We start from the raw sequence: 27,975 nt of genomic DNA, 5'->3' as shown, positions 1-27,975 counted from the left end.
GGGAATGACCCTGCTGGAGCCGAGGGCCCAGGCATCCCACTTGAGGGGGTGTTATTCACCCTCACCCATGTTACTCACGTTAGTGCCCTGACCACTCTGCAGCCAAGACAGATGACAGCCCATCAGCAAATGCAACAATCACTAGGCCACCGGCAATGGTGATCATAATCCCAAAAGTCAACAGTTTGCAGTGGCATCTGGAAGCTTCTCACACAGCCCTGGCAGACATACAGGCAACAGTGTGGCTTCCTGCTCCCCGGCACCCCAACCAGACACTCAGCATTCCCAGCATGCTTCCTCCGTGGAGGAAGAGTGAACCCCAAACCATAGAACCTTATGTGGGGAAAATATGAATTTCCCGGGGAGGCCTAGGATCCTAAGCCAGCCCAGGGTGGGGGTAAAGGGTGTTTTTGTGCTTGAGACGGGGCTGAAATGCCAAGTCCAGAGAGAAGGAACCCAGAAGGACAGAGACTGAACAGCCTTTTCTCCGTTTCTCAGGCAGTAATGTGCAGCTGAAAATGACAAACAGGCCTGCCCTTGAGCAAACAGTGAAGACTCCCAAACAGCGGGCCTCCTGCACTATGTTCACTATCGGAGTCAGAACTGACTCCGTCTGCACTGTATATCAGGCTTAAAAGCATCCTGGGGAAATAACTAAGGGAATCTTTTTCAAAATGTTACGTTGTTCAGTGCTGAGAACATGCAAACCCATTTTGTAAATGATGTGTTTTAGGAAAAAGGTTTTCCCACTGACCACTGGGTCTCTGCATTTAGGGGGATTCTAGAAACTTCCAGTCAAACCCCTCCCAAGGCTCAGAGATGGGGAACATCCTGCAGAGAGCAGGAACCAGCTTCTCCAGAAGCCCTGGTCCCTCATTTTGTCGTTACTGTAAGTCACGTGACTTCCTCTGCCATTTTTTTCCTCCTGGATCCAACTGATTTCCTCAAAATCTACTTTACCTGGAATAAGCAATTTGGCAGATCAAACACTCCAAGTCTTGGGAAGCCAGTCCATCCAGAGGCTTAGTAATAAACGAGGAGAGTGCTCTGAGAGGAACGCAAACACTCCGCATGGTGACACACTTCCTGCGTCCCGTTGCCTAGAGCTACATAAGAGCAACTACACAACACAGGGAAACGTTAGTGTCAGGACACACGATCCTTCAGCAGAAAACTCCTGGCACCTGCGGTCCTTAGGCGGGATCTCCTTGTCATTCGGATCAGCCCTCGTGGGAGTTTGCAGAATGACTTGGAGAAGCGCAGCCTTGGGCCAGAGCTGGTGGGACGGACAGCATCACCGGGGCTTTTAGCCCGTCAGGACCCTGGCTGGGCGACACCAGCTCCAGCTCGGAGCGCTCAGTTCTGTTCCATGTTGGAATTAGCCTGCCCCCCTTAATACTGACTCCCCCAACCTGAAAGGCACTTGCTTTCCCTATTTATATTCTTAGCCCGTCACTATTTGAATTTTTCCCTCATTGTTTTATTTATTGTCTGTCACCCCCACGTGAGAGAAGTTCCAGGAGGGCAAAGAATGAGTCCACCGCATTCACGTCCCCTGTCCCTTGGGCAGCAAGGACTACTTGCTGACTGGTGGACGCAGGAGTGACTCAGGACGGCCCTGCACACCGGCCCGCCTGCTCGCTCTTGTCAGCGGGCCTCTGACGTCGGAACTCCGGGCTCTCGCCCGCAGTCTTAGTGCCGGGAGGGCCTGACTCAGTTCCCTCCCTCTCTGGACGTGACCCGTCCGAAATCTCTGGCCCCTGAATCCGGCCCTGCCTAAGTTTCCCTCCCCCCGTCTTCTCCTCCTCCTCCAAAAGTCTCCTTGGTGTGGGAAATGTAGCGGGGCTGTTCTAGAACCCCAGGTAATTCTAGTCTGTCCTCACATGGAAACTCCTGACACCATGCGGCCGTTAAGTAGGAAAAATACCTATGTTCATGAAAATGGAAAGATGTCTGACGTTCCACCGAGTTTTATTTCAACTAATGAGAGAATTATGGTTTATGTGAAATTAAACACATACAAATACTTCTCCATGCCTGCACCATACGGGTATCAGCAAGGTTGTTCACCAAAACGTCACTGTCTGAATGATAGCTTTTCGTCCTTTACTCAGTACTTTTAAAATTCATATTTCCTTACACTGATTAAGTAGTCCTTTTATAAAGGGAAACAAGCACACACACACACACACCCAAGTCAGGGAAACAATCTCCCCGAACCCGAGCCTACCAAGAGAAAGACTGGACCCGAACCACGAGCAAACCGACGGGCGCGCTCTCCACGCAGGGGCGCTGCGGACACAGCTGCCGGGGCCGAGCTCCGCGCCTCCGGGAACAGGGCCGCCGGACCCCACGCCGGACCCACGGCCGCCCCGCAGCTCCCCCGCGCGGCCGGTCCGCCCGCCCGCACCTCACCTTGGAAACGGGATCCGGCGGCCGCCAGCTCGCGGACCCTAGCTGAGCGCACAGCAAACAGCCGCGGCGAGGGGAGGCGTTCGCACCCGCTCACGAGGGGCGCTCCCGGGGCCTTCAAAGGCAGCGCAGCCAGCGCCTGCCGCGGCCTCCTGCTGGGCACGCTTCGGGCCTGCGTGACGAACGCTCGGGAGCCTGGCGTCTCCCAGGGCTGCCCATAAAAGCACGGGGACCTGCGCCGCGGGAGGAGCGGAGCCCGGGCTGCACGGAGGCGCACAGGCGGGAGGCGGGGCTCGGCTGGGCCATGCACGCTGCCTCCATCTTCCCTCCGAGCTTGCTGCTCTGCTGGCTCGCCGCCCCCGCGCCGGCCCAGCCGGAGGCACTTTTCCACAGCCGGGACCACTCGGACCTACGGCCGTCCCCGCGGCGCCGGGCCCAGCCCATTGCCGACGTCCTCGCGGCGCAGGTAGGCGACGCCTGAAACCTCCACCACGCGCAGGCGCACACGCGGACACTTGCGTGCCTGGCTCACGCAGGCACGTGCACACCTAGGCACCTGCACGGAGCGGGGCACGCACGCACACGAAGGCACATGTACACACCTACACAGGCGCGTGCACCTACACACACACACGGACACCCAGGCACATGTAGGCCCCTGCACCGGCGCCTCCTCAGGTGCGGACCTCTCACAAGCAACCAATGAACAGGGCATGTATTGCTTCACATCCCAAGTGCAAACATGTGTAACAACAGGCAAATGCACAATATCTGGACACACGGATACGCACACATCGCTGTAATACGCCTTCAGGCCATGGCGCTGCCCTTCGATGTGCTTCCCTCCGCAGCGATTCCTCTCCAAATATGGCTGGGCGCAAGCACCCCCGGGGACGGGGTCCATGCCCCCAGCGTCACGCGGTCCCCGCCTTGAGGACCCGCCCAAGGGCCCCGCCAGCACCGCCCTGGCCCAGGCCGTGCGCAGCTTCCAGAAGGTCAACGCGCTGCCGGTGAGCGGGGAGCTGGATGCGGCCACGCTGGAGGCCATGAACAGGCCGCGCTGCGGCGTCCCCGACACGCGGCCCCTGCTGCCCGCAGCCCTGTCGCGCCCGCTGCCCCGGGCCCGCCCCCGGCGCTTCCTGCAGACGCTGCTTCCCGCGCCCGGCCCTCCCCAGGACGCCCCGCACGGTGGGGGCGCCTGGGCCTTCTCCAAAAAGACCCTGACGTGGAGGCTGGTGCGGGAGGGCTACAGCAGCCAGCTCTCCGTGGACGAGCAGAGGTACATCTTCAGACTGGCCTTCAGGATGTGGAGCGAGGTGATGCCGCTGGACTTCCAGGAGGATCTCACCTCACCGGAAGCCATGGTTGACATAAAACTGGGTTTTGGCCGAGGTAAATAGGGGAGACCGAACCCACCCTGTCCTCTCTCTAGGCACTGTGTCCCCCCACTTCCCAGCCTGAGGTAGGGCCCAGTTGGCATCACAGGCACCCCTGGTGGAACAGGTGACCTGGGTAACCTCTCCCGCTTGCCTGGGTCCCCTGCAGCGTGATGGCGCCACCCCCGGCCTCCTAGGGTGTTCTGAGATGGCTGCTGTCCCAGGCGTGGGCATATTGTAAGCCCTCTGTAGATGTTGCTTTAATATGAGTCATTGTAAGGCCCAGAAAGAGCCCTGAGTGGTCACCTGGGGACAGTAATGCAGGTCCCTCTTCTTGTCTAAGAGCAGGTCAACCCACAAGCATCGCTCCCAGAGAGCCCAGTGTGCTCATGGGAGCATAATGCAAACCAGCCTAACTGGCATCCTGCTCCTGACTGTCCTGTACTGGCCAGAGCCAGTGGATGGGCGCTTCTCGCCCAGGGTCACCTCCTCCTAGCTGGGCAGGATTGGACAAAGCAACCTCTCACAGCCCCTCCTGGGAACCAGGATGAGAACGGCTGCCCTGCCTTTCCCTGGATCCTCTTCCTAATGTGAGAGGTACACAGGGCAGTTTGTCAAAAAATGATAGAAATGGACAGAATGTGGCCACTGGGCAGAACCTCCTGTATCCCATGACCAACTGTTAGGGTCCAGCTCATATCTTGTCTCCTCCTCAAGCCCTTGACAGCACCCCCAGCCCCCGCCACACACACACACACACACACACACACACACACACACACACACTCTCTTCGCAGGCAGAGTGGACAGTCTCTCATCTAGGCTGCCACAACCTTGGTATGAAGCTCTGTTTATGTCTGTAGACTTTAAAAACACACTGTTTACAAACAAGCTGAATCTTGTGCACCCCTCATTTTGAGGAGTTAACCCAGAGTTGCTTCTGCTGCCGAGCAGTGAGGCCCCGGAAGGGGGAGTCTGTAGAGGGCATCCTGATACACCTGGGCCACCTCCCTCTCCCCTGGCCAGGCCGGCACCTGGGCTGTCCTCGGGTGTTTGACGGCAGTGGACAGGAGTTTGCACATGCCTGGCGCCTGGGCGATATCCACTTTGACGATGACGAGCACTTCACACCTCCCACCAGTGACGTGGGCATCAGCCTTCTCAAAGTAAGTGGTCTCACACTCTCGTAGCGACGGCGCAAAATGCAGGAGTCCGGAAATCCAGAGCTTCTCCAGGCAAGTGTGCACATCCTTCTGAGGAAGTTCCCCACCACTGTTTCCTTTCTGCTTAACAGGCTCCTCTGCTCTCAACTCAGGCCTGCCCTCTGTGATGGGTGGGGGTCCCAGGGTTGGCACCACACCAATGGTTTGTGTTCCCTTCTAGGTGGCTGTCCATGAAATTGGCCATGTCCTCGGCTTGCCCCACACCTACAGGACAGGATCCATAATGCAGCCAAATTATATATCCCAGGAGCCTGCATTTGAGTTGGACTGGCTGGACAGAAAAGCAGTTCAAAAGCTGTACGGTAAGGCTGTCGTGAGTGAGATCCTCCTCAGAGCTCCCAGAGGAAACGTGTTATCTCAGAGTGTGACAGGACCTCACTCGCTCCTCACCGGGAGGCTGGCCCCAAAGAGCACAAAGCAGCACAGCCCCAATGGCCACCGAGACCCTTCTAGCGCTGCAATGCCAATTCTTTCAGGTAAAGGTGACCATGGCCAGACTGTAGCCACAGGTGGAGAGCAAAACACTGCCATGGACGTTCTCTCCTGCGTTCTCACTTTCATGCGCTGTTATGTGACCTGGAGGAAGGAGCAGAACATGGTCATTTTCTGGACAGCAGTGGGCCCCCTGGGTGGTGGCATCTGTGTTGAGCTACAGGGAATGGAAGCCAGTGTAAGTTTGCTGCAGTCCCAAGGCAAAGAATGCAGCCACCTTGCCGGGATAAGCTTTATCGCTACTTGTTCAGGCCCAAGTGCCAGTGGCTATTTAATTGAAGTGATTAATGATTTAGCAGAGAGACTGAAGGGAAGGAAAGCTACCCTCCACTTTTCCATTTAAAACAGAGGCCACCCCCATTTCTGTTGTCAGCACTCAGCATCTTTGGAGAATAAATAACAAAGGCCAGGACACAGTTATTTCTGTCAGTGGAAATCTTACTCTTGCGTGTGTGCAGAACCAAACTTCTTCCCTCTAATGAACTCTGATCGTCCATCAGAAGAGGCATCAGCGATATTTAGGGTGATCATAGAACTAGCATCAAATTGAGACACTAGAGAGTGACCTGGGAGCACTATTAATATACACAGAACTCACGTGAGCCAGGACTGCTGCAGGCCACTAGGGTCCCTCCCTCCAGCTCCCTGTACTCAGCCAGGGAAGGCCTACTTCCAGTCTTACACGGTGTTCTGATTTAAGACATTTTAATAGAAAACTGGAGCTTTGTAATTGTCTCAAGTCACACATGAAAGCAGGAATGGTTGGTTTTGCTCCAGGTGAGAAGTGGCTGGATTTTTCTTTTAAGGTTCCTGTGAAGGATCATTTGATGCTGTATTTGACTGGATTCGCAAAGAGAGAACCCAACGCGGAGACGTGATGAGATTCAGCACATATTTTTTCCGCAGCAGCTGGTACTGGCTTTATGAAAATAGAAACAACCGGACTCGCTACGGGGACCCGATCCAAATCCTCACTGGCTGGCGTGGAATCCCAGCCCAAAACATAGACGCGTTTGTCCACATCTGGACATGGAGAAGAGATGAACGTTATTTTTTTAAAGGTAAAGGTTCTTCTGGGTGGTTCTATGCCTTGTTAAACAAATGCCTTCAGAACAAATGTTCTGAGTCCCTACCAGGGAATCTGTTGCAAATGCTTTCATGATCACCTAATTTCTGTCTGGTCCATCAAACCGGAAGCTCTTTGAACACAGCGATTGTGTTATATCATCCCCTGATCTTTAAAGAAGGCACTGAATGTCAAATGAATGAATGAATGAGGGAATGAATGAAGTGTGCTAAGCACTGAGGTGGCTGCCAAAGAACTGTGAGAAAGGGTCTTCCCTACAGAAGTTTTAATCTGGTTCTGGAGGGAAAAACCTTAGCTGCCTACCAATAGGAGAGTATGTTTGAAGCAGAGAATGAGCAGGTGAGGTGATTGCTGCCAGCTGGAACCCAGATGCCAGTGCCACCCAGGAGCTAGGGCTTGACCCAGACTTGAAGGATGGGTAGGACCCAGCGGGAAAATGATGCTTGGAATGGTGGCCTGTGTGCTGGGGGAGGCGGGGATGGGACTGATGGCTGGGGGTGGTCGGACGCCAGCAGCAGCAGAGCCTTAGAGCTTGAGAGTGAACAAGCATCTCCCGAAAACAGCCAAGCCCACGCAGGTTCAGAGGGGCGCTCACACGTGAGTTTAGGTTGGACCGTCGGGGTCAGCGTGAGCACGGGGAGCCTCGGACACCATCGGGACTGGGCTGCTTTCTGCCTCTTCCCTTATTTGCAAAGCACGTTGTGCAGGCATCTGTGCTGGTGCCACGGAGGCAGCCTGCCTTTGCAAACCAAACGTGTGATCTCCTCCCCTGCCCAAAGCTTAGGCTCCCAGATACGCGTTGTGCGCGCCCCTCTCCGCCTAGTCCTAGGAATACAACCGTTTTTGCTCCAGATTGGCTCCAGAAGAGTTAAGGCAAGAAAGAGCCTAACAGAGAGAACATCACATGCAAATCTTGCTGTGTAGGAAACCTGGGTTTAAATCTGCTCTTAATTTGCCTTCAGATCACACAAAGGAAGAATTATTTTAGTTCAGCTGATGCAGAGAAATCGCCTCAAGCTGGACTTTCATAGCTCAGGTCTGTGAGAGCTGGAAGCCCATCTCTGAGCGCTATAAGTCCCCAGTTAGAATTTATACTGGCAACAAAGAATCTTAATTACAGAATTGGGTCACCATGGGGGATTGCTATCATACAGCTGCATTTTATTCTTGGAGCTTTAAAAACATCTTAAATTTGACTTGCTGTGAATATTTTAGAACAGTAAACATTCCAGTCCTCTAGTTGGACATGTCACACTGTCCCCAAGAGTAAATTTTTCCAAATACACTCTTTGATTGCTAAGGAAGGTAACTGCTTGTGGTGGTTTATGGGTTGTAAACACCAAAGTACCAAACTCGGTGGCTTATTCTTTTCTATGCTGACCATATGGCAAATATTTAGGACTAGGAAGTAGTAAGGAGAGTTTAGAGTACTCCTGTGTTGTTTCAGAGCATAAAATTACCATGTAGATCCTGAAATGGAGCAGAATTACAAGATACTGTTTCATAGGGCAGTGGGAAGTCACTTGCATTGATTTCCAGGAGGCCCAGGTGGTATCCCTGGTTTAACGTAGGCTGTCTGAATTTGGGTGAATTGCTTCAACTCTCTTTACTCCAGTTTCCTCATTTTATACAGTGGGGCTGGTGGGAGAATAGATGATTGTAAAACCCTGGAAAAAGGTAGAATCCAATAGAAAATATGAATTTTTTTTTCTGTACAAAGAAGGCTTATATTGATTAGGATCAGAAAATGTATCAGGACAATTCATGGGCCCCCGTGTTATGGGAAGATCTTTAGACATAAGGAAGAAAAAAAATAAGATGCTTATGTGAAAAAGACCACATGATGTTTTTGCCTTTGACAAGTGGGCTGGGGTGCACGGGAGAGGTGGCCAACATTCTGACTATAGCAACGAGAAAGGTGTAAGGGAAACAGATTCTGGGGTCAAATCTACAAGTAATTCAAGACCTGGGGAAGTGGGGATTTGAGCAGAGGCTTCACTTTGCTGTTGAAAGTCCTGCTTTCTCCCGGAATAATGGCAGATCATCACAGCTGGCTGGGACCTAGACTGAAAGCTGTCCTTTGTCATTTCCGGTGATTTAATAGTAATAAGCCACGTTACAATTCTGTGTTTGGCTCTCAGGAAATCAATACTGGAGATATGACAATGACAAGGATCAGGCCCACACAGAAGATGAACAAGGAAAAAGCTACCCTAAATTGATTTCAGAAGGATTTCCTGGCATCCCAAGTCCCCTGGACACCGCCTTTTATGACCGAAGAAAGCAGTTAATTTATTTCTTCAAAGAGTCCTTTGTAAGTGGGCAGCTTTCCAGCCAGGTGTGGCTTCTGTCATCCCTCATGGACACCCACTCCTTAGCTGGAAGCTGTTCTCAGTTACTGCATACCTGTACGGCAATAGCAGATCATCCTGTCAGATGGAAAATTATTAAGAAATTCAAACCACAAGAATTAATCAGATTTACTTACCTCACTGCTAAAAATTAACCTAAAAAATCAATGATTTTTCAGAAAAGCCAGTCTTACCCTCTTGTTTGCTTTGCAGGTGTTTGCATTTGACATCAATAGAAATCAAGTACTTGATTCTTACCCGATGAAGATTATGAAAGCTTTTCCAGGAATAGAGCCACAAAACCATCCTTTCAGAAATATAGATTCAGCCTACTACTCCTATGCACACAACTCCATCTTCTTCTTCAAAGGCAGCACGTACTGGAAGGTAGTTAACGACAAGGACAAACAGCAGCGTCCCTGGCTTCCTTCAGATGGCTTGTTCCCAAAGCAGTCTATCTCTGAGCAGTGGTTTGATGTTTGCAACGTCCATACCTCCACCCTGAACATGTGAGGACAAAGACAGGCAAATGGAGAGTCAAGGGACTTCTCTTTAAGAGAAAGGTCTCATTTCTTTTACAAAGAAAAGAAACCAGATTTCTCAGTAACCAAAGCAAATAGGTGTCCCTCGGTTAAAAGTTAATGGGAAAAGCGTAATTTCAACTTTAAAAATACTTGACTTAAAAATAAATTTCTCAGGTAAAAGAATTCACCAAATAGGTTTATAAAATTTATAGGTTAAAAAAAAAAAACTCTGAGAATCCCTGGCTTTGCTTTCCACTCTCTGGGGCTCTGCAGCCACTTTTCCAACAGCCCCCCACCCCCCACCCCAAGCCATGGAAAGATGGGGAGGCAGCCATAGTCATGGGGCCCTTCACTGAAGCAAATGCCACTCCCTAAGGGTACAGAAATGATGTTCTGCACTGAAAACTAGGGATTCCGTGAAATGGTCACAGAATTCAGATTAACTACACCTCTAAACCTGTAATACTGATTTGTGTGTTTCTAGTAGCTGACCGTGTACAAAGGTTTTCCACCTATTTTTCTTGATCCTCACTGTTCTGGCAGTGTCAGGGCAGACCAGACCGCATTTCCAGTCCAAACACGGAGTTCACAGCTGTGCCCCGCCATGGGTCAGTGCAGTGGCGCTCTTGACCCCGGCCTCCATCCCCAGCCCAGCGCCCTCGGGCTCTCCGTTCCTGTGGTGCCCTTTAGTTTGAACACAGGCCTGCATCCAAATGGTTGTGCACATGGCAGATTTCTGGTTCACTGTAACTCATATAATGTGCTCCTCCCACTTCAAAGCAGGAAATACATTTATATGGCAGCTTATTTATGTTCTGAGGCCTAGACTACCAAAACAATTCTTGAAGCTAACTGGGTATTTTCCTTTATCAGTTAGCTCTAGGATGGCATTATGTCCCTTTGACTTTTACCTACTATAGCCATTACCTCTTCTCAACATGAACAAAAACCCCACTGTCATATGTAATGCTGTGGACACAATTTGGGCACTGAAATTAACTCAGACAGCTGTCTTGACAATGAGCCCACAAATACAATTCTTCTAAAGTAACAGCTAAAACACAAGTACTTTAAGAAGCTGTAGTTAAAACCAAATTACAAAACATTTTAAAAGGCCTTTTTTTTCCTCTAGGAATTTTCGTATTATTGCTTTGACAGGGAAAATAGCTATAATTTATATGTTCTTGCTTAAAAACAAATTTCTCTCTTGACTGAAAGGCCAAGGAGAGAGGCTAGAAGACAACTCTAATACTCCTAACTCTGGCTTATTTCCAAAGTAGAAAATCCTTTTTGAATTTATTAACCCAAAATTGGATATAATGAGTGGCAGTTCAGGGCTATCAGAGCAGCACAGTGTCATTCCCCGTGTGCCTGCTGCATTAGAAACAGAGTGACAGCCGTCTTGGTATGAGACCCTGCTGATTTTGCACCACCCCTTTATAGTTGAATCAAACTTTAAATGCCTCCATGATTAATTCTGGAAGATTGATGCAAGTCCATCCCAAGGACAACACAAACTAACAAGGAAGTGGACAAATGGCAAGAGAGAGTTCTGCCAAGCCATGACAGGTACCACCTCTTTCTCAAAGAAAACAACTAAAACTCAAAGTGTATGAGAAAGTAGTTTGTGAAAGCAGTTAGCTTAAAACAAATTTATTCCAATCATCTGGCACATCTGTTTCCTTCGAGTAGTAGCTGACAAGTGGAGGGGCTGCCAGCCCACGTGTAGGGTGCCTGGGGTGAAAATAACCTGCAGACAGCACGGAAGGGGATTGTCAGCAGCATCTCTTCCTATGTTCAGGACCAGGCCAGCAGACGCAGAGGCAGGGCCAGCTTCTCTACAGGGCATCATGCATATAAGTCTCAACTGACAACCCAACAGGAAAGTGTATGCTTCATTTCTATATTGTATTATCATTCTTGAACTCAAGGTTAACTGTGACAGGACAAGTACAGCGTCATACACTGTAGGCACTGGAAAAATAGAGTGCGTGTATGAAACTGGACAAGAGCCATGCAACGGCAAGGCAGAATATTCTAGTGAGAATTCAGTAAATGACAGTTTATTTTTTGTTTTAATCTTTACTTTTTAAAATTTATTAGTTAAACCAATTCAAAACTCAGTATGAACAATGTGAAGTGGAAAAATACAAAGACATTTTAAATAAATAATTTATTTATTCAAAATAGTGTTCTTACCTTATTCACAGTTTCAAGTTTAAAATGAAAAAAGGGGGAGGGGGGTAGTACCTATTTTTGATCAATTGCCATACAAAGTCAAAGAAAAGTGGATGGATCCCTTCAGAACATGCACTAAATAGAATTGCACAATGGCCAGTCTTAGAAAAATCCTGTGCTGAAGAGCTTAAAAGGAGCAGACCTCTTTCCGTGCGATTTAGAAGGAAACACTATGGATGTACAGGAAGTTTCTTTAACCCACCTGAACCACCAAAATTATTTGGATGATAGTTCCCTTCGACCAAAGTAACATTTAACCAAAATAATTATGTTTTAAACCACGTAGCCTAACATACTTCAAAAATGTTTAAAAGTGTAATTTGCATCAAGGATGTGCACTGATACCGAGGACCACATGCTTCTCAGAGAACTGAATGCTGGGAGCGTTAAGTCTGACTGGGATCTCAGCACTTCAGATGAAGCCAAAGGACTCGACCATGATTTGCCCATCATAGGACCCAAGAACTCTGTTTCCACTGCTGTGCCTGTGTTACGTGGCTATTACCCTTGAATTTAATGAAAAGAAGCACCGAATGGACACAGCAGCCCCAGGGACAGAAGGCACTGAAGCATCCCCTCCACGGCCCAGGCGGGTCACTGACCAGGGCCGCCCCCGCCGCGAGCAAGCTGATCCAGCAGGTGGACGAGGAGGTCGATTCTTTCCAAAAGGGCTGTGTTTTTGTTAGCCGTGGCTCTCAAGAGCTGGGAGTAAATGTGCTTGTTGGTTTTGAGGACTGTATCTTCTTCAATGTTACTGCTGCGTTAAAAAACAAAAGAAAAAAGGAGAGGTGAAGGGAACAGTGATGCCCACCAACAGTTCAAAAAGAGCTCGAAAAATAAATGGTAGCAGCCTGGCAGCCACTTCTGCCAGGGAAGCACATGTTCTATGAAGGCCTGTCCCATGCCCACCTCCCGGCCTCTGCTGCTTGTGGGCTTGTTCTTGGACATTTATTTACACACACCAATTAAAACCAATGTTCCTCCTTTTTACAAACACTTCAGAGCGTACGCTGCACAACGAACTGCTCCTGGCCGTGAATAAAGAGACCAGCGTCTCTGCCTTCATGGGCTCTGCATTCTCCCGAGGTGGGAGCTGGGGGAGACATGCAGTAAAGAAGAAGAAAGCAGCATCAAATGCTACAGGCCACGAAGACAATGCAGAGGAGACGGCGAGGGCCTGGGGAAGTGCACAGGATGTCCTCCCTTCTCTGCGCCCAGCCTGCGGGCCCTCAGACGGGGGTCACGAGCACACCCCTAGAGCAGCTTTGGGCTGCTACCCCTGGAGCTAGTCACCGAGGGCTGGAAGCAAAGATCTGTGACCCATAGTAACGCTGCAACCTCAGTGTATCTGAAATGTCGTCAGCGCATCTCCTCTGTGAAGACACCCCGGCTGGAGCTCTCCACACAACACTCCACTAACAATCATTTAACAAGAACTTCCTAGGTTTGCTGTTTGTTCCAAAAGTATTTCCCCCATAGGTTAGACCAATGGATTACATTTCTGTTACTACTGGAAAAGACTAGTACTTACATGGCAGCACACTTCTAGCATCCATTTTTTTTTTTAAAGAAAATATTCAGATGCATAATAAAAAAGAGAGAAATGTGGTATCCACATATAAATCAAGTATAAAAACCAAATGAGTATTCATATTTGAACCGACTGTTTAGAGTTCATAATGCATGAGCAAAACCGAAAGTTTCTGTGATGACTGCCCTTGCACTGTTCACTATGTAACTTATTCATTATGTAAGAATTTGTTCTCCATGTAAGAACTTGTTTGTTATGCCTCAGAAGATTGGAGACTGACGAAAATTAGGCTTGGGGTGGATTAATGATTGTGCATTGAGCATTGACTCCCCTATACAGAATTTTATTGTCGTTAACAACCATTTGATCAATAAATATGAGAGATGCCCTCACAAAAAAAAAAAAAAAAGACAGACTTCCAATGGTAAAATAAATAAGTAACCGGGATGTAATGTATAGCATAAGGAATATAGTCAAGATATTGTAACAGCTTGGTAGGGTGATAGCTGGAACCTAGAATTATGTATATAAATGTTTTATCACTGTGTTGTACACTTGAAACTAATGTAATGTAATACTGTGCGTCAACTACCCTTCAATAAAAAATAATTATTTAAAAAAAAAAAAAAAAGAAAATATTCAGATGTAATACAGACATCTGGCCCCACATGACCAGGGAACAGCCGACAGCTGTATGGCCCTGAGAACACAAGTCCACACTTGAGCCGCAGAATGACCCCTGGCCTGCAAGAGCAGGACTAGTAATCATACGTTACACATGTAAGAACCAAGGCAGGAAGGGCTAAATAATTTGGATCGAGGTCAAAACATTGTTTTCTGTGAATGCTTGGTTCCTTCCGCTCACCAGTACACAGATGATCCACCTTTGCTGACATGCCAGCCAAGTCAGACCTGCCAGGGGGCAAAGCAGCGCTCTAGGACTCCCTGTGGCCACATCAAGGCTCAGGCTGGGAGGCCTCCCCTCCTCTCTCAGGCTGCACTCCCTCCCTCAACGGGACCCGCTGTCCACCCTGGGCCGGCTGACTCTGGGCTCAGGCTGGACCGGTGGGGCTCTGCCCACACAGCCTGAGGGGCTCTCTAATCCTCCTCACCCTCTTACACTTTTATAGAGCAAAGCTCCTGATCTCTTCCCCTTAACACCCGCCGTGGCACCGAAGTGACTGTTTAAAATGCATTTACTATCTCAGTGGGGCCTAAGATGGATATGTTTTCATTTTTTAGAGGTTAACATTCATAAAACATCTGATGACCTTATAAGAAATTTAATCTCCTATCTGATAGTAATCAAGGACACAGCACCTAACAGTTAGAAATGGTGTTCCAAAAATGAATTATTTTCTGTGGACAATGATACATTTTAGCTGGATGCTTGAAGATAACTGATGACTGCTGGAATCACACATTAAAACCCTTTGATTTGTTCTAATCACAGTTCTGAATCTCAGATCTTCATCTTCCAGTTTCTACAAATCATTCCCTTAATCAACTCTCATCAATAGTTTCACTGAACCATGAGCTCTAATAAGAAGGGTTCCCTCTTTCCAAAGGCAACTTTCTTTTATCTTTTATTCGTCTTAACCAAATATTAACTGTATGTACCGGCCAAGAACAACCCATAAATCTAAAGGATCTGTTCTCTGCCTTGTGGTTGAGGGCTTCCCAAACCCTCAGAGGTTACTTCTGTTTTTTATAGTTTTTCATTATAAACTTAACCTCAGTGCCACCAAAAGGTCAAGTGGCACCAATATGCTGAAGCAATGAATATTAAAATACAGTACAAGAGCAAACACATTCCTAATCCAAAAAGGGAAAAACAACCCAATAAAAAAAATCTAGTGTTTCAAACAGGACAATGCTCATGAGGAAATGCCGGGATAACCTCAAAAGGAAAACAAGACTGTTTTAAATTAAATGCATCTTAATTTTCTTAGATTTCACTGCAATTCTTTAGGATTCTAAGAAAATTATGATTTTAGTTGCTAAGCTCAGTTTATACTATTTTTTTGGCAGGGGCGAGGTGGAGAAACAGTCAAAACAAAACAAAATAAACGTATTAGCATTTCCTTTCTTGAAAGTCTAGTTTTGATTTCTCTTTACTCCAAGAAGGAATGTTCCTGAATTCATGGTAAGCTAATGGGCCACAGCACAGGATGTCTCCCTCTCCACAACAAAATTATAGATGTTTTTATCTTTATATCAGTGAAACATGAGAGAAAATAGCCATTGACTTAGTAACCAGTATTTCTGTTTTGAAATCTGTCAATATATTAACTGCATTAACAAAAGTATCAGATTTAAGTCTTTTATTTAATAAACCTTGAAAAATTAACATATATTAGCTAAATAGAACTTTATGCATTATGCATGAAAACTTTTGATTAAAATGTTTTTCAACAGACTATTAATAACCTGAATAAACAAGGTTAGAGGATCTGCCTCTAGAATAAAAATTACTTGAAAAAAAGATTGATCTCCTACTAACCTGTTAGCCAATTACACCATCAATTTGTGAAAAATCATCACTGTTGCTCACTTACATTGCCATCTTGTGGAGACAATACACTTCTTAAAAATTTACCCACTGCTTTTCAAGAGGAAAAGCCATGAGTTTTCTCAACTGTGTGCCACAACCTACGCTGTGTCCTCTGCCTCTTAGTTCTCCAGAAGCTGCACGTATCTGTAACCAGCTGCACACACCTGTGTGCCCCCTGCTATGTCCCGGTCACAGGGCATGGGGCAGACGCCGAGGATCCACAGCAGGCCAAGATGGCAGTGCACTGGGTCCTCCCCAAACAAAAGCTCTCCCCGGGCCACACAGATTCATTCTGACACAATTTACTGGAGGGAAGTGGACGTATAGGTTAGAATGTATTGTAGAGGGCTGGAAAAAGTCATTCCCACCCTTATGACAAAGCAATAATAAATGCAGGACAAGCCACAAGTTCATGACTTTGCTTGAATCCATCAGAGAGCTGAGGTTGCAGGACAAACAACTAGTCTGAAAACTCAGGACAGACAGTCCGATATATGGAGAGGGAAAGTACTGCCTTACCTGGGGCAGATGCAGTCAGATACCCCTAAGGATTTAGTTGAATTAGGTAATGAGCTGGTGGAGGCTGAGTGAGGGCTGGTGAGGGAGCGGGGGCTCCTGGAGGCTGCAAATATGAGTTCATTCCATTTTGTAGACTTCTCTTCAAGGACCCCACACCAGGTGCACACACGAACGTGAGAGTCCTGAGAAAGTGACTCTCGTGTGCCTGCCCGCCTGGGCAGGGGAACCAGCCACAGCTACCAGAGGGGCACGCAACCCCAGACTCTCTCCCACGAAACAGAAGCTTAACCTGCAGGGTGCAGTGGGGGTGGGCAGACGGAGAGGAAGGCGACAATGTCAGCCCTAGGGCACTGGGTGAGTCACACGGACAGAGCAGAGGAACAGACGGACTCTACCCCTGGGGGAGGGATGGGGGCAGCATCAGGCCACACCTGAGCCTCGGGGACACAGCGTCTGCCCGGGACTGAGGCTTACCCCAAACACCTGAGGAGGCCTCGCCAACTCTCCCTCTTTGCTGAAGAGCTAAAAACACGGAAGGACAAAGAGCGGACGCGGCTGGGAGAGGCCTAAGAGCAAGAATGCAGGCCCCTTGTGAGGCTGGGGTGCCACGCTAAGGGAAGACCTAGAGCTGAAGGTGGAGAAAGACCCTCTGCAGACCTGCTCCAGGAACAGAGAGCATGCGGTGCTGGGAGGGTAGCCTCTGCAACAAAAACATCTCAACTGCAGCTCAACTCCAGACTAGAAAAATGAACTTTCCTGGCCTTGAAGGAAGACAAGGAAACAACACAGAACCAGACAGAATCAACAGAACCGGACTCAGATGTGACACCGATATTGCACTATCTGATAAGTAATTTAAAATGACAATGACACAACGATAAAGGCTCAAATGGAAATGTGGGCAACACGCAAGATCAGATTGGTAACTTCAGCAGATAAATGAACACTATACAAAGAACCCAGTGGAAATACTAGAAATGAGGAACATGGTGACAAAGAATGCCTTTAACAGGGCTCTGCGGGGAGCATGCGGCTGTTATGGCAATGCCCTGTGCATCCTTGGGTGCGTTAGGGCCTGGGTTTCAGTGTAGGTACCCCACACCGAGAGGTACAGTGGCTGCGAGGGGCCACAGACTTCAGAGGTCTGAGAGGTGCAGGGTACTTCTTCCTCACTGGCCTCCCGCCTATGCAGAGGGCCAGCTGCTGCTGCACATCTGGGACCAGGAATCGGCACTGCAGTGTTAGAGCAGAGTGGCTGAGGAGATGGCATCGATGGCCTGCCCTGGCCGTGGAGGATAATTAGTCTCCTCCCTTCCACAGGGCACGCTGGTGCCAAGCTGAGACCCAGCCCCAAGCAGATGGCAGTGCATGGTGCAACCTGGGTCTGCTCAGGTCACCGAGCAGCCGTGAGCAGGAGGTTAAGAACAAGAAGCCCCTCTCACCCAAATCATTAGGTTTTAGTAGGAGGTGGAACCCAAGCTCCTGAGGCACTTGTGCTAAAAATAGTTTTTACCATCTAAAAAACACTGACTCCTGGCAGGAGCACACTTTTGACACCGTGTTATTCTGGGGAGCTGTGATTTTGTTGTTGTGATGTGTCATCAGTAAATGCAAACAGATGACAAAGATCTGCTGTGATTTAAAAAAGTATCCCAACAAGGGCTGAAGTATAAGTTACTCAATTTATAGACAGAGTATACACCGGGTTGTGAGCTCAAAACAGAGACAAGGAGAAGCACAAAACTTGCAGTGCTATCTGGTTTCATTAGCTTTTTTTGAAGGAATAATTCTGCATACAAGAATCACATCAGCAAAGTATCAGGATAGGTCTAAAGATGATTTACTTTATTTAGTCTTTATACTTTTCTGTTATTTCCAAAGTTTTATTACTATGTATGTATTTTACATGAGAAAACACACAAAAATAATGCCTCAACAAGTTCAACTGTAAATGATACAAAATCAAGTAAAGAATCAGTGTACTTGAAGATACGTTAATACAAATTATTAAAACTGAAACACAAAAAAGATAAAAGGTGTAAAAAACAACAGACTATCTAAAAGCTGTGGAACAATATCAAACAGTCTAACATAGGTATAACTGGAAAAAGAAGAGAGAATGGATCAGGATAAAAATATACAGAGGAAAGAAAACATAACACATCAGGGTGTATAGCATGTTCAAACCACAGAGGGGAAAAAAAACAAAAAATCTTAAAGTCAGTGAGAGAAAAAAAAGGCACATTACATACAGAAGAACAAAGGTAAGAATAACAGCAAGTTTCCTGTCATAAAACACACAAGCCAGAAGGCAATGGAGTGACACCTTTGAAGTGTGGAAAGAAAAAGTCCATCAACTGGAATTCTATATCCAGCCAAAAGATCTTCAAAGCTGAAGGAGGAATACTTTCCCACACCATCACAATGGAAGAACTCATTCCCTGAGTAGATGTTAAAGGAAGTTTTTCACACAGAAAGAATGTATCAGACAGAAAATGCTATCTATGCAAAGAAGTGAAGAACACTAGAATGGAATAAATCAAAGTAAAATAAATTCCTTGTTCTATTTTTAACTGTTCTAAAAGGTAACTATCTGAAGCAAAAACAGTAGTAGTATATTGTTTGTTTATAGCATATTTGAAAGTCAGATGAATAATACCAACAATACAAATGATGGGAGGGGAGAATTGGGAGTATACTCTTTTAAGATCTTTGTACTATATGTGAAACAGTGTAATATTATTTGAAGGTGGCCTCTGATTATATCTGTGAGCCTTAGGTCAACTGCCAAAAATTTTTTAAAGTGGTATAAATAATAAACCAATAGCGAAATAAAATGGAATCATAGAAAATGTTCAATTAACTCAAAAGAAGGCAGAAAAAGACCAAACAGAAAACAGCTAGCAAGAGGGTGGACTTAATCAAACGATACCAATAACACATTAAATGTGAATAGTCTAAAGATGCTAATTTTAAGTCTGGATTTAAAAAAGCAAGGCTATAGGAAACTAACTTTTAATATAAATATGGCAAGGTTAAAAGCAAAAGATAGAAGACGACTTTAGTCAATAAAGAGCTGAGTAGCTATACTAATTCCAAAAATGTATGTTATATGATACTGGGGTCAACTCTCAAAGATATAATCCTAAATATGACAGCTTGAAAATATAGGAAACACAACTGACAGAACCAACAGGAAAACTAGATGACTCCATGACTGTAGTTGGGAGGCTCAACACTCTTCTCTCAGTGACTGATAGAACATGAAGACAGAAAGTTAGTAAAAGACCTAAATAACACTATGAACTAACTTAACCTAAATGCCGTTGACAGAACACTCCCAGAAACTGTGGGGTACCCCTACTTTCAAGTGCATACGTAACACCTGCCAAAACAAACCAAACTCTAGGCCATGAAACAAATCTAAACAAATGTGAAAGAAGAGGAATCATACAAAATTATGGTCTCAGCACATAATGGAATTAAACTAGCAGTCAGTAACAGAAATATAGCTGGGAAGTCCCAATATTTAGAAATTAAGCAGCATGTTTCTAAATAAGTTGATCAAAAGGAAGTCTCAAGGGTATCAAAAATTATTTTGAAGTGAATGAAAAATAAAATATATCAAAGTTTGTGAGACACAGCAAAAGCAGTATGAAATTTATAGCAGTAAATGCTTATATATATATGTAAGTGTGTGTATATATATAAATCAAACCAAGCTATTTCTTTGAAAGGATCAATATAAATGATAAACTTCTGACCAGTCTAAACAAGAAAAAAAAAAGAAGATGAAAACTATATGAAGAAAGAAGGGCTATCACTGAAAACACCTTTAGCCATTGAAAGAATAACAAGGGAATATTGTGAAGCCATACATTTGCCAACAGATGAAAAAGACTTTCATTCGTTCAAAAAGATGACAATCTAAACAGTACTGTATCTATAAAAAAAATGAATCAATGTTAAAAACTTCAATAAAGCCAACTCTAGGTGAAGTGTCATTAGTAAATTCTAACATTTACTAGGAAAGAAATAATTCTACACTCTCAAAAAACAGAAGAGGAAAACACTTTGCAAATTGATTTTATGAGGCCAGCATTGCTCTAAAACAAAAGCAGACAAAACCGTGACAAGAGAGCTTTGATCCTCATGAAGAGATACAAAAATCCTCAACACAGTATTAGCAAAAGGGAACCCAGCAATACATAAAAAAGAATACTACATCACAACAAAGTGGAGTCTATCCCAGAAATGCAAAACTGGTTTAACATCCAAAAAGTCAATGTTATCACATTAACAGACTAAAGAAGGAACACAACAGTATGGTCATTTCAGTGTATGTCCCAAAAGCATCTGACCAAAACTCAATGTCCCCTCATGATAAAACCTTCCGGCAAACTAGTAATAGGAGGGAACACCCCCAACTTGATAAAAGGCATCTACAAAACCCACAGCTGATGTTATACTTAATGGTAAAAGATGGATGCTTTCTCCCTGAGATCCTAGGAGCTGAGGGCAGGGGAAGGGTTGGCAGCAAAGAGGCAAAAAGGGAGAGTCCCTGGAGTCACGGTTCAACCTGTCCATCAGACCACCTGCTGGGTCATGGTTTGGTTGTAGACACGTCTCTGTGCATTTGTCAAAGCTGTAAGTACTATACACCACAAAAAGTAAATTCTACTGTATATAAATTAAAACATAACAGTACAGAGACAAAAATTATAAATTGGTAAATGTGCATAGGATAACTGATAATGATGTACAAAAAATCAGGATGATTTTTTTCTGTTTTCCAAATTTTATAATATAGCCAGATTGTACTTACACTTAAAAAAAGGCAAATTATTTATATTATTTTCCTGATCTATTTATTAGAATTTCAAATTAAATTATTAACACCAGCACAGAAACTGGCAACACACAATCACACTAGATGACTGAGGTATAGGAGAACATTTTTTTTTAGATGCTCACTCTTTAATTTCTTGGGCTTTAGAGAAATTTCGATGTTTTATCATCCACTTTTTACAGTGCACTTGGCCCTGAGCATCCGAACTGTAAAAGACAATGCTCAGAAGAGCTACTAGAAACAGTATCTTCGTTCCAGGCCATTCATCTTTCTCAGGGAAAATAATACAACGAATTGAATACTTACCCTCAGGAAGCAAGATGTGTTTGTTTCTATAATTTCAATAGGTAATAGGCTTCACAGACACAATTCTCACCCAATTTAACAAATCAGGGAAGAATAATACTTAAAATCCTGGATTACCCAATAAAAGACAAGACTATCCTCTTAGCGAGTCAGTAGAGGTTATCTGTGTGCTTTCTATAGGTAGGTGCTGGGAGAGAAAGTCCCACAAATAACAATCTGATTTACCTTGCTTTCCTTTTAGTTGAAGAGAGCAACTTGATGGACTGAAGGAGAAGGAATGAAAACCGAGATTCAAATATACTGAGGAGTTTGATCACTTCCTCTCGATTAAGGCTAGGAGAAGAATCCACAGCTGGAGAGGTTCCATCACTCTTAGGCTAAAAAGAACAGGAAGTTATTTCATCTAAGTACCTGTTAGAGTGTCTTTCTAAAGTGATGGAACTGCAGTTTCATTAACCCAGTAAACTTTTTAACCAAAAACAGAACATTTTAATAAAGAGCAAAGCTGAGATCATTTTTTTCCCCCAGGGACAGCCCTGTAGAGCCCCAACCCCCTCCACCCGCCCACTGGGGTAACTCTGATAGACTAAAACACATCATAAAAATGATGATACCTAAGAACAGGCACTTATACAGGATAAATTATACTTGAATGGAAACCTGACTTTGCAACATCAGACACTAAAAGAGCAAGATGGAAATGGGTACTACAGACTGTTTGACACACCAGGCCCAGAAATGTAAGAGGCTGGTGTACCATGGGGACTCAGGGACACTTCCAGCAACAGCACAAGGCACCACGAATGCCAGAGTGCCTGGGAAGCTAAAAAGGCCTTCCCAAGTAGCCTGTAAACCCATCACTGTTAACCTGCTAAGAGAGGGCATAGGCCTTTCTTTCTCTTAAAAAAAAAACAACAAAACAAAACAAAAGCAAAACTTAACAGACTTGATACTCCCAGGGTCTTACTAACCAAAGTCTATGTGGTTATTTAAAAAAAAATTTTAATATGAAAGATACACTTGCAAATTAGAGTTTAATATTTCTACCAAGAAAATATAATAAGTCACTCACTGTAGATATGTTTTTATGCAAAGCATAAATATATATGTATATGGTATGTGTATACATGTATACACATACCATATACATAAATATACATTCACACATGCACCCCATATGCCCACTATATACATCCACCACTCTGCATTTAGCTTAAGACACACAAAAAGGCAAAGATAAGTATTCTCTCCATTTACCTGGTCAAATTCCTCTGCAAGCTCCTTCCTCATGAGCTGGAATGCATGCTTAGTTCTCACCATTACATCAAGAGCCCCAGACAGTGTTTTTAATTTTCCAATATTACTATTCTGACCTAGAACGTTAAACACAAAAAGATCATTCCTTTAAATATAAATCTAAAAACCCATCCAGTATCAATGTATATTTAATGAAAACTCTTATTCTCAAACACTTAAGGATAGTTCATGAGAATCCCATAAATCTTCTAAATCCTACTTTTGTTTAGTAATTATGCCTACAGAAAAACATTAAGTCTAGATAAAGCAATCAATAATAATCATTCCTCTGCCTTACCACTTGATTCCTTCCAGGTGAGAACAAACCCTGTTTGGAACAGAAGCCAGCAGACCAACCAGGAGCTGTCTATGACTTGAAGGCCACCCCATTTATTTACTAGCCATGTGATGTTGGTCACATCCCTGAAGCACTTAGTATCAGTTGTCCTACCTGTAAAATAAGCCTATCAACTTGCTGTTCAAAGGCAGGAAGTCATGCCAGTTAAGCACAGTTTCATTTTATCCTAGGAACCAACTAAAACTTTTCTACAGGTATCCGACACTACAATGCACCTCAGCCCCTGCTGCCCTGGAGGTCACATCAAGTTGCCTGTGCTGTGCTATGTATCAGAGGATAACCACGTCCAAACAAATCTGGCCTCTGCCCTTGGCTCCCAGGAGGGGTTCTCTTATGCCCTCAGAATGTACTGCTGGTAAGAGGGCCCCAGGCCTCCCTGGATGGCCTGATCATAGGATTTACTGTCAGGGCTTTGGGGCCCACAACCTCCAGAGGGGCTGGAGACAAAGGTCAGCCACGCAGCAGTCAACCATGTCTGTTGGTGCCCAATAAACATTCTGGAGGCTTGGGTGTGCTACCTACCCTGTGGGAAGTGTTCTGTGCACACTGTCATAGATCACTGCTGGGGACAATTACCAGTGTCTGTGACTCCCCAGGGAGAGGACAATGGGAAGCTCCCTCAGACGCTTTGTGCCTGGACTCTCCCTGGGCTGATTTTAATCTGTATCCTTTCCTGTCATCAGCAGTGATCATGAGCACAACTTTCAGGGAATTCTGAGTTCTAGGGAACTGTCAAACTCAAGGGTGATTTTTGCAACCCCTGAACTTGCAGAAGTCGTCTTGGGGACCCACCAACTCTGCCAATGGGGAGGAACTAATGGCTGCCTCCTTCCTTTACAGCATAAACCACCTATTACCACAGTATCAGTGGGTAAATGGGATTTCAGTGTCGATCTGGGCATCTGCAAGGCAAGCTGCTGATTGTGTACAGAAATGCTACTGGGGGCAGGGGGCAGATTATAAAGACATTAGGAGGCTTAATTTGAGTCATACATACTAAATAAAAAACTATTGGGTAAGATGAGATAGAATGAAATGTGTTACAATAACTACAGCATTTTAACCTGACTTACAAGACCCACAAACCTGGCTAACAGCCCCAACCCCCCCTATGTATTTGCATTACTTTTCTCAGATACTCATAGTAGTAAACATTTTTTAAGAAAGGAATTAACCATACTTATAATCTTGGCAAATCTGTTTCCAGTATCTCTCTATATTCCTTTTTATGTAAATGATGTCTGCTTAGTCTAAGGAATTCAAACATGGCAGAAAATTGAAAGATGTAAATGAAAAAAGACCATCCCACCCCCACACCCAGGAAGAACTACTGTTAAATCCTGGTAAACTACCAACCACCCCCCAACCCCACCTGCTACCAGCCATGCACTATACACTGGCAAAAAGTTAACAGAAATACTTTTAGTAAAAAGTGTTTTTAAAAACTGTTTTCAATAGGTAAATGCATTCTCAAATTGTATCAAGCCCAAATCCATATGCCCAAAGCCTCCCTCCTGGCCTCCGAGGGCCCCTCCCCAGAGGCAGCAAGGTTTTCCATTTGTGGTACATCCTCCCAGGAATACTCCGCACACAGTGTCATATATGTAATGTTACATTTATCTTAATTTTATAGAAGAAAACAACTGAAATGACAACAAATGGATTGTTGTACTTCAAGTGACAGAGTTTCCTGTTTCTTTACCACAGGAGATATCACTCAAAAGACCCCTCGGCAGGAGTGGGAGCAGGTGCACAAGCGAGGAGAGTAGAGGCCGACACTCCTCTCCCTGCCAGGGACACCGTCACAAAGCCATGTCACCTTTGCTCGCCTGTCCCTCCCCTCCCAACTGAGCTTTACCTTGTTCAGGGTCTACAGTCACAGCCTGTTCTGGAACCATAGTCCACAGCCCCTGGTGTCGTTCTATGTTCAAAGGATTCACCAGGACCACTACTTCTTTGCTGGTGCTTCACTCCTCATTTGTTCATGATGATTTAAATATTTAATTGTCCAAACTTACCTGTCATAATTTTTTTTAAATAAGGGATCATGGGCTACATATTTCGGTATTTCTAGTCTTTAAACATAACCTAATCCATTTAAGTTTTAAAAAGCACTTCAAAAAGTGCAGCACCTTCTCCTGGCTTCTTCCCAAAGTCATTAACTATGAGAAAATTAAAAAGCAAACAGTATTACTTACCTCCAAGAAAGATTCACAGGTCGGCCTCAGTCTAAGACAATCTGACACTAGGCCAATGCTTAAAAAAAATCTGAGAAATGAAAAGTAAGACTTACTGGTCATCTGAAATTCTGCAAATGCTACTCTTTCTAACTGTACTCTGAGTAATTCACACGGAGCGTCTTTCAGAAGCTGAAAAAGCTTCACAGCTTTGCTGTAATGAAGATCTGCCAGCACCCGGTGCTGTTTCCTAAGATGTTCATCACCAACCTAGAACCAAAAACAAAATAAAAAATCCTAAGGCTTGGGTTTCACAAACTACTTAAGTCTCTGACTGGATCACTAAGTGCTTTTTAGTGCTGTTGGTTTTCTTTAAGCCTCAGAGTTTTAGCCCTTACATTTAGGTCTTTAATCTGCATTCAGTTAATTTTTGTATATGATGTGAGGCAGGAGCCCCAGTCCATTCTTTTGCATGTGAATATCCAGTTGTCCCAGTGCTGTCTGCTGAAAAGACAATTCTTCCCCTCCTGGATAGCTTGTTTTTGCCTTAAGGGTATTAGGCCATCTGGGTAAACTTGAATTTTGACTGGGGCCCCCTCTAGCAAGCAGAGAAGAGTCCAGGACCAGCTCAACGTGGAAAGAAATCCTCTCTGATAAAGCTGGACCACAAAGGACAGTGTTCCCAGGATGAGGGCAACACAGAAGTAAGGCAACCTATGTGAAGGGAGGCCCTTTCAGCCTAGGCTCAAATTATTCTTAGAAATACATGCATCTGAACCCCAGGATTCATGTATAAGACTGCTCATGGAAGATTATTTCTAACTGCCTCAAACCCAAATAGCCCCAAGCTCAGAATTCTTAGAATGGACAAATAAACTGTGACATATTCACTTAATGAATACTACTGAACTGGAAAAATGAGCAGCTACAAACACCAACCCGGAAGAATCTCAAAAACATGACGGTAACTGAAAGATTATGTACAGTATGATTCATTCTATAAAGTTCACAACTCGTAAATAATAAACATTGTTTAAGTCATAAAACACAGAAGAGGTGTGAACACAGGAAAAATCTAAGACACACCTGGGTGGGTGTGGAGGAAGATTCAACAGGGAGGGGCACACAGGGGATCTCTAAAGTACTCTTCCATTCCTCCACCTTGAGACGAGGTACACGGGGGTTTCTTGTTATTCTTTAAAACTGTACACATGCTTCACATATATTTTCTATGTACTTTTATAGGCATAGTCTATTTCACAATAAAAAATTTAAAAGATGGGAGAAGGGTACTTCAAAGTTTGTATAGGACCATTACTATAAAGCCTAACTGCATTTTAAAAAATCAAAATAACACACTCAGGCAAATAAATAATTTTGCACATCAAGATCCAATCAATTACAATAGAGAAAAGTAACTGGCATAGGCAAGAGAGGAAAAGTTCCTACATTCCTAAAAGTAGTTAGTAGAATAGATGGATTTAAAACATACAATGAAATGTAACAAAAGCACCCACACGCTTTAAATGGACTTGGCATTAAACTTATGTTGGCATGGCAATACCTGATTCCTCAGACAACTGTGGTACATGGATGCCAGCCTGTGATGGATGGTTGCAGCTCGATACTGACAGAGAGGCTGCCGAGCAGACGCCGAATCTACGTCACAGTATTTCAAGGACTTCATCATAGCCTCACTGACTTCTTTTTCAATCTGTTTATTTTTTTTTTAAGAGGAAGAAAAAAAAAGACAAGGTTACAACAAAAAAATTTTTTGAACATTTCAATACTGCTTGTCAAGGAAAAGATGCTCAGTATCTGTTAAACAAAGGGATAACTAAGGCTGAAGACCCAGCAAGCAGTACCTGCTCCTGAGCTTTTCTAGATAACGGAGCATAATCTTGCTGCAGAGTCGCCATAGTAAAGTAAGTGGTGGACAATTCCCAGTTCACTGAGTCCCAAACAGCTGGGTGTATGTCTCGTGCTCCCAGTGACCTCAGGGCTTTCAAATAGTAATCAACGGCCTGTGAGGGAGGAAAAGGGACACAGTTCCGGCTCAGTTTAGATCTAAGCCAACACCACATTAAAATAAAACACACTTCAAGGTCAGTCACCCAGAGAGGAATTCGATTCGGGGAGAATTCAGAACAGGACAATACTATGAGGAAAGGAAAGAAGTAAACCAATGAAAAGACTTCAATGAAGAAAGTTATTTTAGTGGCCTGCATGAGGACGCATTTTTTTCCTTTGGTTTTTTTTTTTTCGTTTCTAAATAAAAATTTGTTTACATTAACTAGTAAACTAGAAAAAATAATTTGATGAGTCTAAGTATTAAAAATGTGCTGGATTTGACTGTAAAAAGCAACTTCTTCCACCCTTTGCACCCTCATCCTGAAATATGTGGTCATTATATTTAAGCATATAAAATCACAATTCCATCACCCAGCAATAATTTCTACATTCCTTGCACTTATCCATTCTTTTTCTGTGTATACGTAAACTTGAAAAAAGGAAAAAAGCAGGAACACTTTTAAAATTTACCAAGAACATTCTTTACCAGCACAATCTGAACAGCTTTGAAGTACTTTAGATTAAAGGAGCACCTAGTTTTTTCACACCCTCTCCAATGCTGTGAGTTACTACTTGCCAAAAAAACATATGGCAGGTTTGATAAAAGAAATT

The 27,975-nt window shown here is 44.8% G+C and overlaps 2 protein-coding genes across 5 annotated transcripts in view; one reads left to right on the top strand and one right to left on the bottom strand.

Moving 5' to 3' along the window:
* Positions 1 to 2,334: 2,334 nt before the first annotated feature.
* Positions 2,335 to 11,813, top strand: MMP21 (matrix metallopeptidase 21). 2 transcript variants are annotated; one of them, XM_036899053.2, is made up of 7 exons: positions 2,335 to 2,878; positions 3,264 to 3,804; positions 4,815 to 4,954; positions 5,172 to 5,313; positions 6,310 to 6,564; positions 8,732 to 8,904; positions 9,155 to 11,813. In XM_036899053.2, the coding sequence occupies exons 1-7, from the start codon at positions 2,717 to 2,719 to the stop codon at positions 9,452 to 9,454; spliced, it is 1,713 nt and encodes a 570-aa protein (XP_036754948.2). In that variant the 5' UTR covers positions 2,335 to 2,716; the 3' UTR covers positions 9,455 to 11,813. The 2 variants fall into 2 exon arrangements, with proteins under 2 accessions (XP_036754948.2, XP_036754949.1); XM_036899054.2 differs by lacking the exon at positions 8,732 to 8,904 and having other exon boundaries at positions 9,155 to 9,282.
* Positions 9,303 to 27,975, bottom strand: part of EDRF1 (erythroid differentiation regulatory factor 1) — a 45,531-nt gene continuing 26,858 nt past the window's right edge. For all 3 annotated transcript variants that reach the window (XM_036899045.2, XM_036899049.2, XM_036899050.2), the window contains 7 exons: positions 27,159 to 27,317; positions 26,858 to 27,007; positions 25,410 to 25,563; positions 22,720 to 22,835; positions 21,688 to 21,839; positions 12,306 to 12,460; positions 9,303 to 9,442 (listed from right to left, as the gene is read on the bottom strand). In XM_036899045.2, the coding sequence (XP_036754940.2) occupies positions 9,396 to 9,442; positions 12,306 to 12,460; positions 21,688 to 21,839; positions 22,720 to 22,835; positions 25,410 to 25,563; positions 26,858 to 27,007; positions 27,159 to 27,317 (933 nt within the window). In that variant the 3' untranslated portion in view covers positions 9,303 to 9,395. The remainder of the gene's footprint in view (positions 9,443 to 12,305; positions 12,461 to 21,687; positions 21,840 to 22,719; positions 22,836 to 25,409; positions 25,564 to 26,857; positions 27,008 to 27,158; positions 27,318 to 27,975) is intronic.

The sequence above is a fragment of the Manis pentadactyla genome, chromosome 8 (genome assembly GCF_030020395.1).
Source record: "Manis pentadactyla isolate mManPen7 chromosome 8, mManPen7.hap1, whole genome shotgun sequence".
Lineage (NCBI taxonomy): Eukaryota > Metazoa > Chordata > Mammalia > Pholidota > Manidae > Manis > Manis pentadactyla.
Note: the sequence above shows the minus strand (reverse complement) of the source record. Positions and strands in the feature narration are given on the sequence as shown.

Excerpts from the sequence above, each read along its gene's own strand:
- MMP21 (XM_036899053.2), top strand. The coding sequence starts at position 2,717 with ATGCACGCTGCCTCCATCTTCCCTCCGAGCTTGCTGCTCTGCTGGCTC. Across the intron at positions 3,805-4,814 it reads AAAACTGGGTTTTGGCCGAG|GCCGGCACCTGGGCTGTCCT; the intron begins GTAAATAGGGGA and ends TCCCCTGGCCAG. Across the intron at positions 5,314-6,309 it reads AGCAGTTCAAAAGCTGTACG|GTTCCTGTGAAGGATCATTT; the intron begins GTAAGGCTGTCG and ends TTTTCTTTTAAG.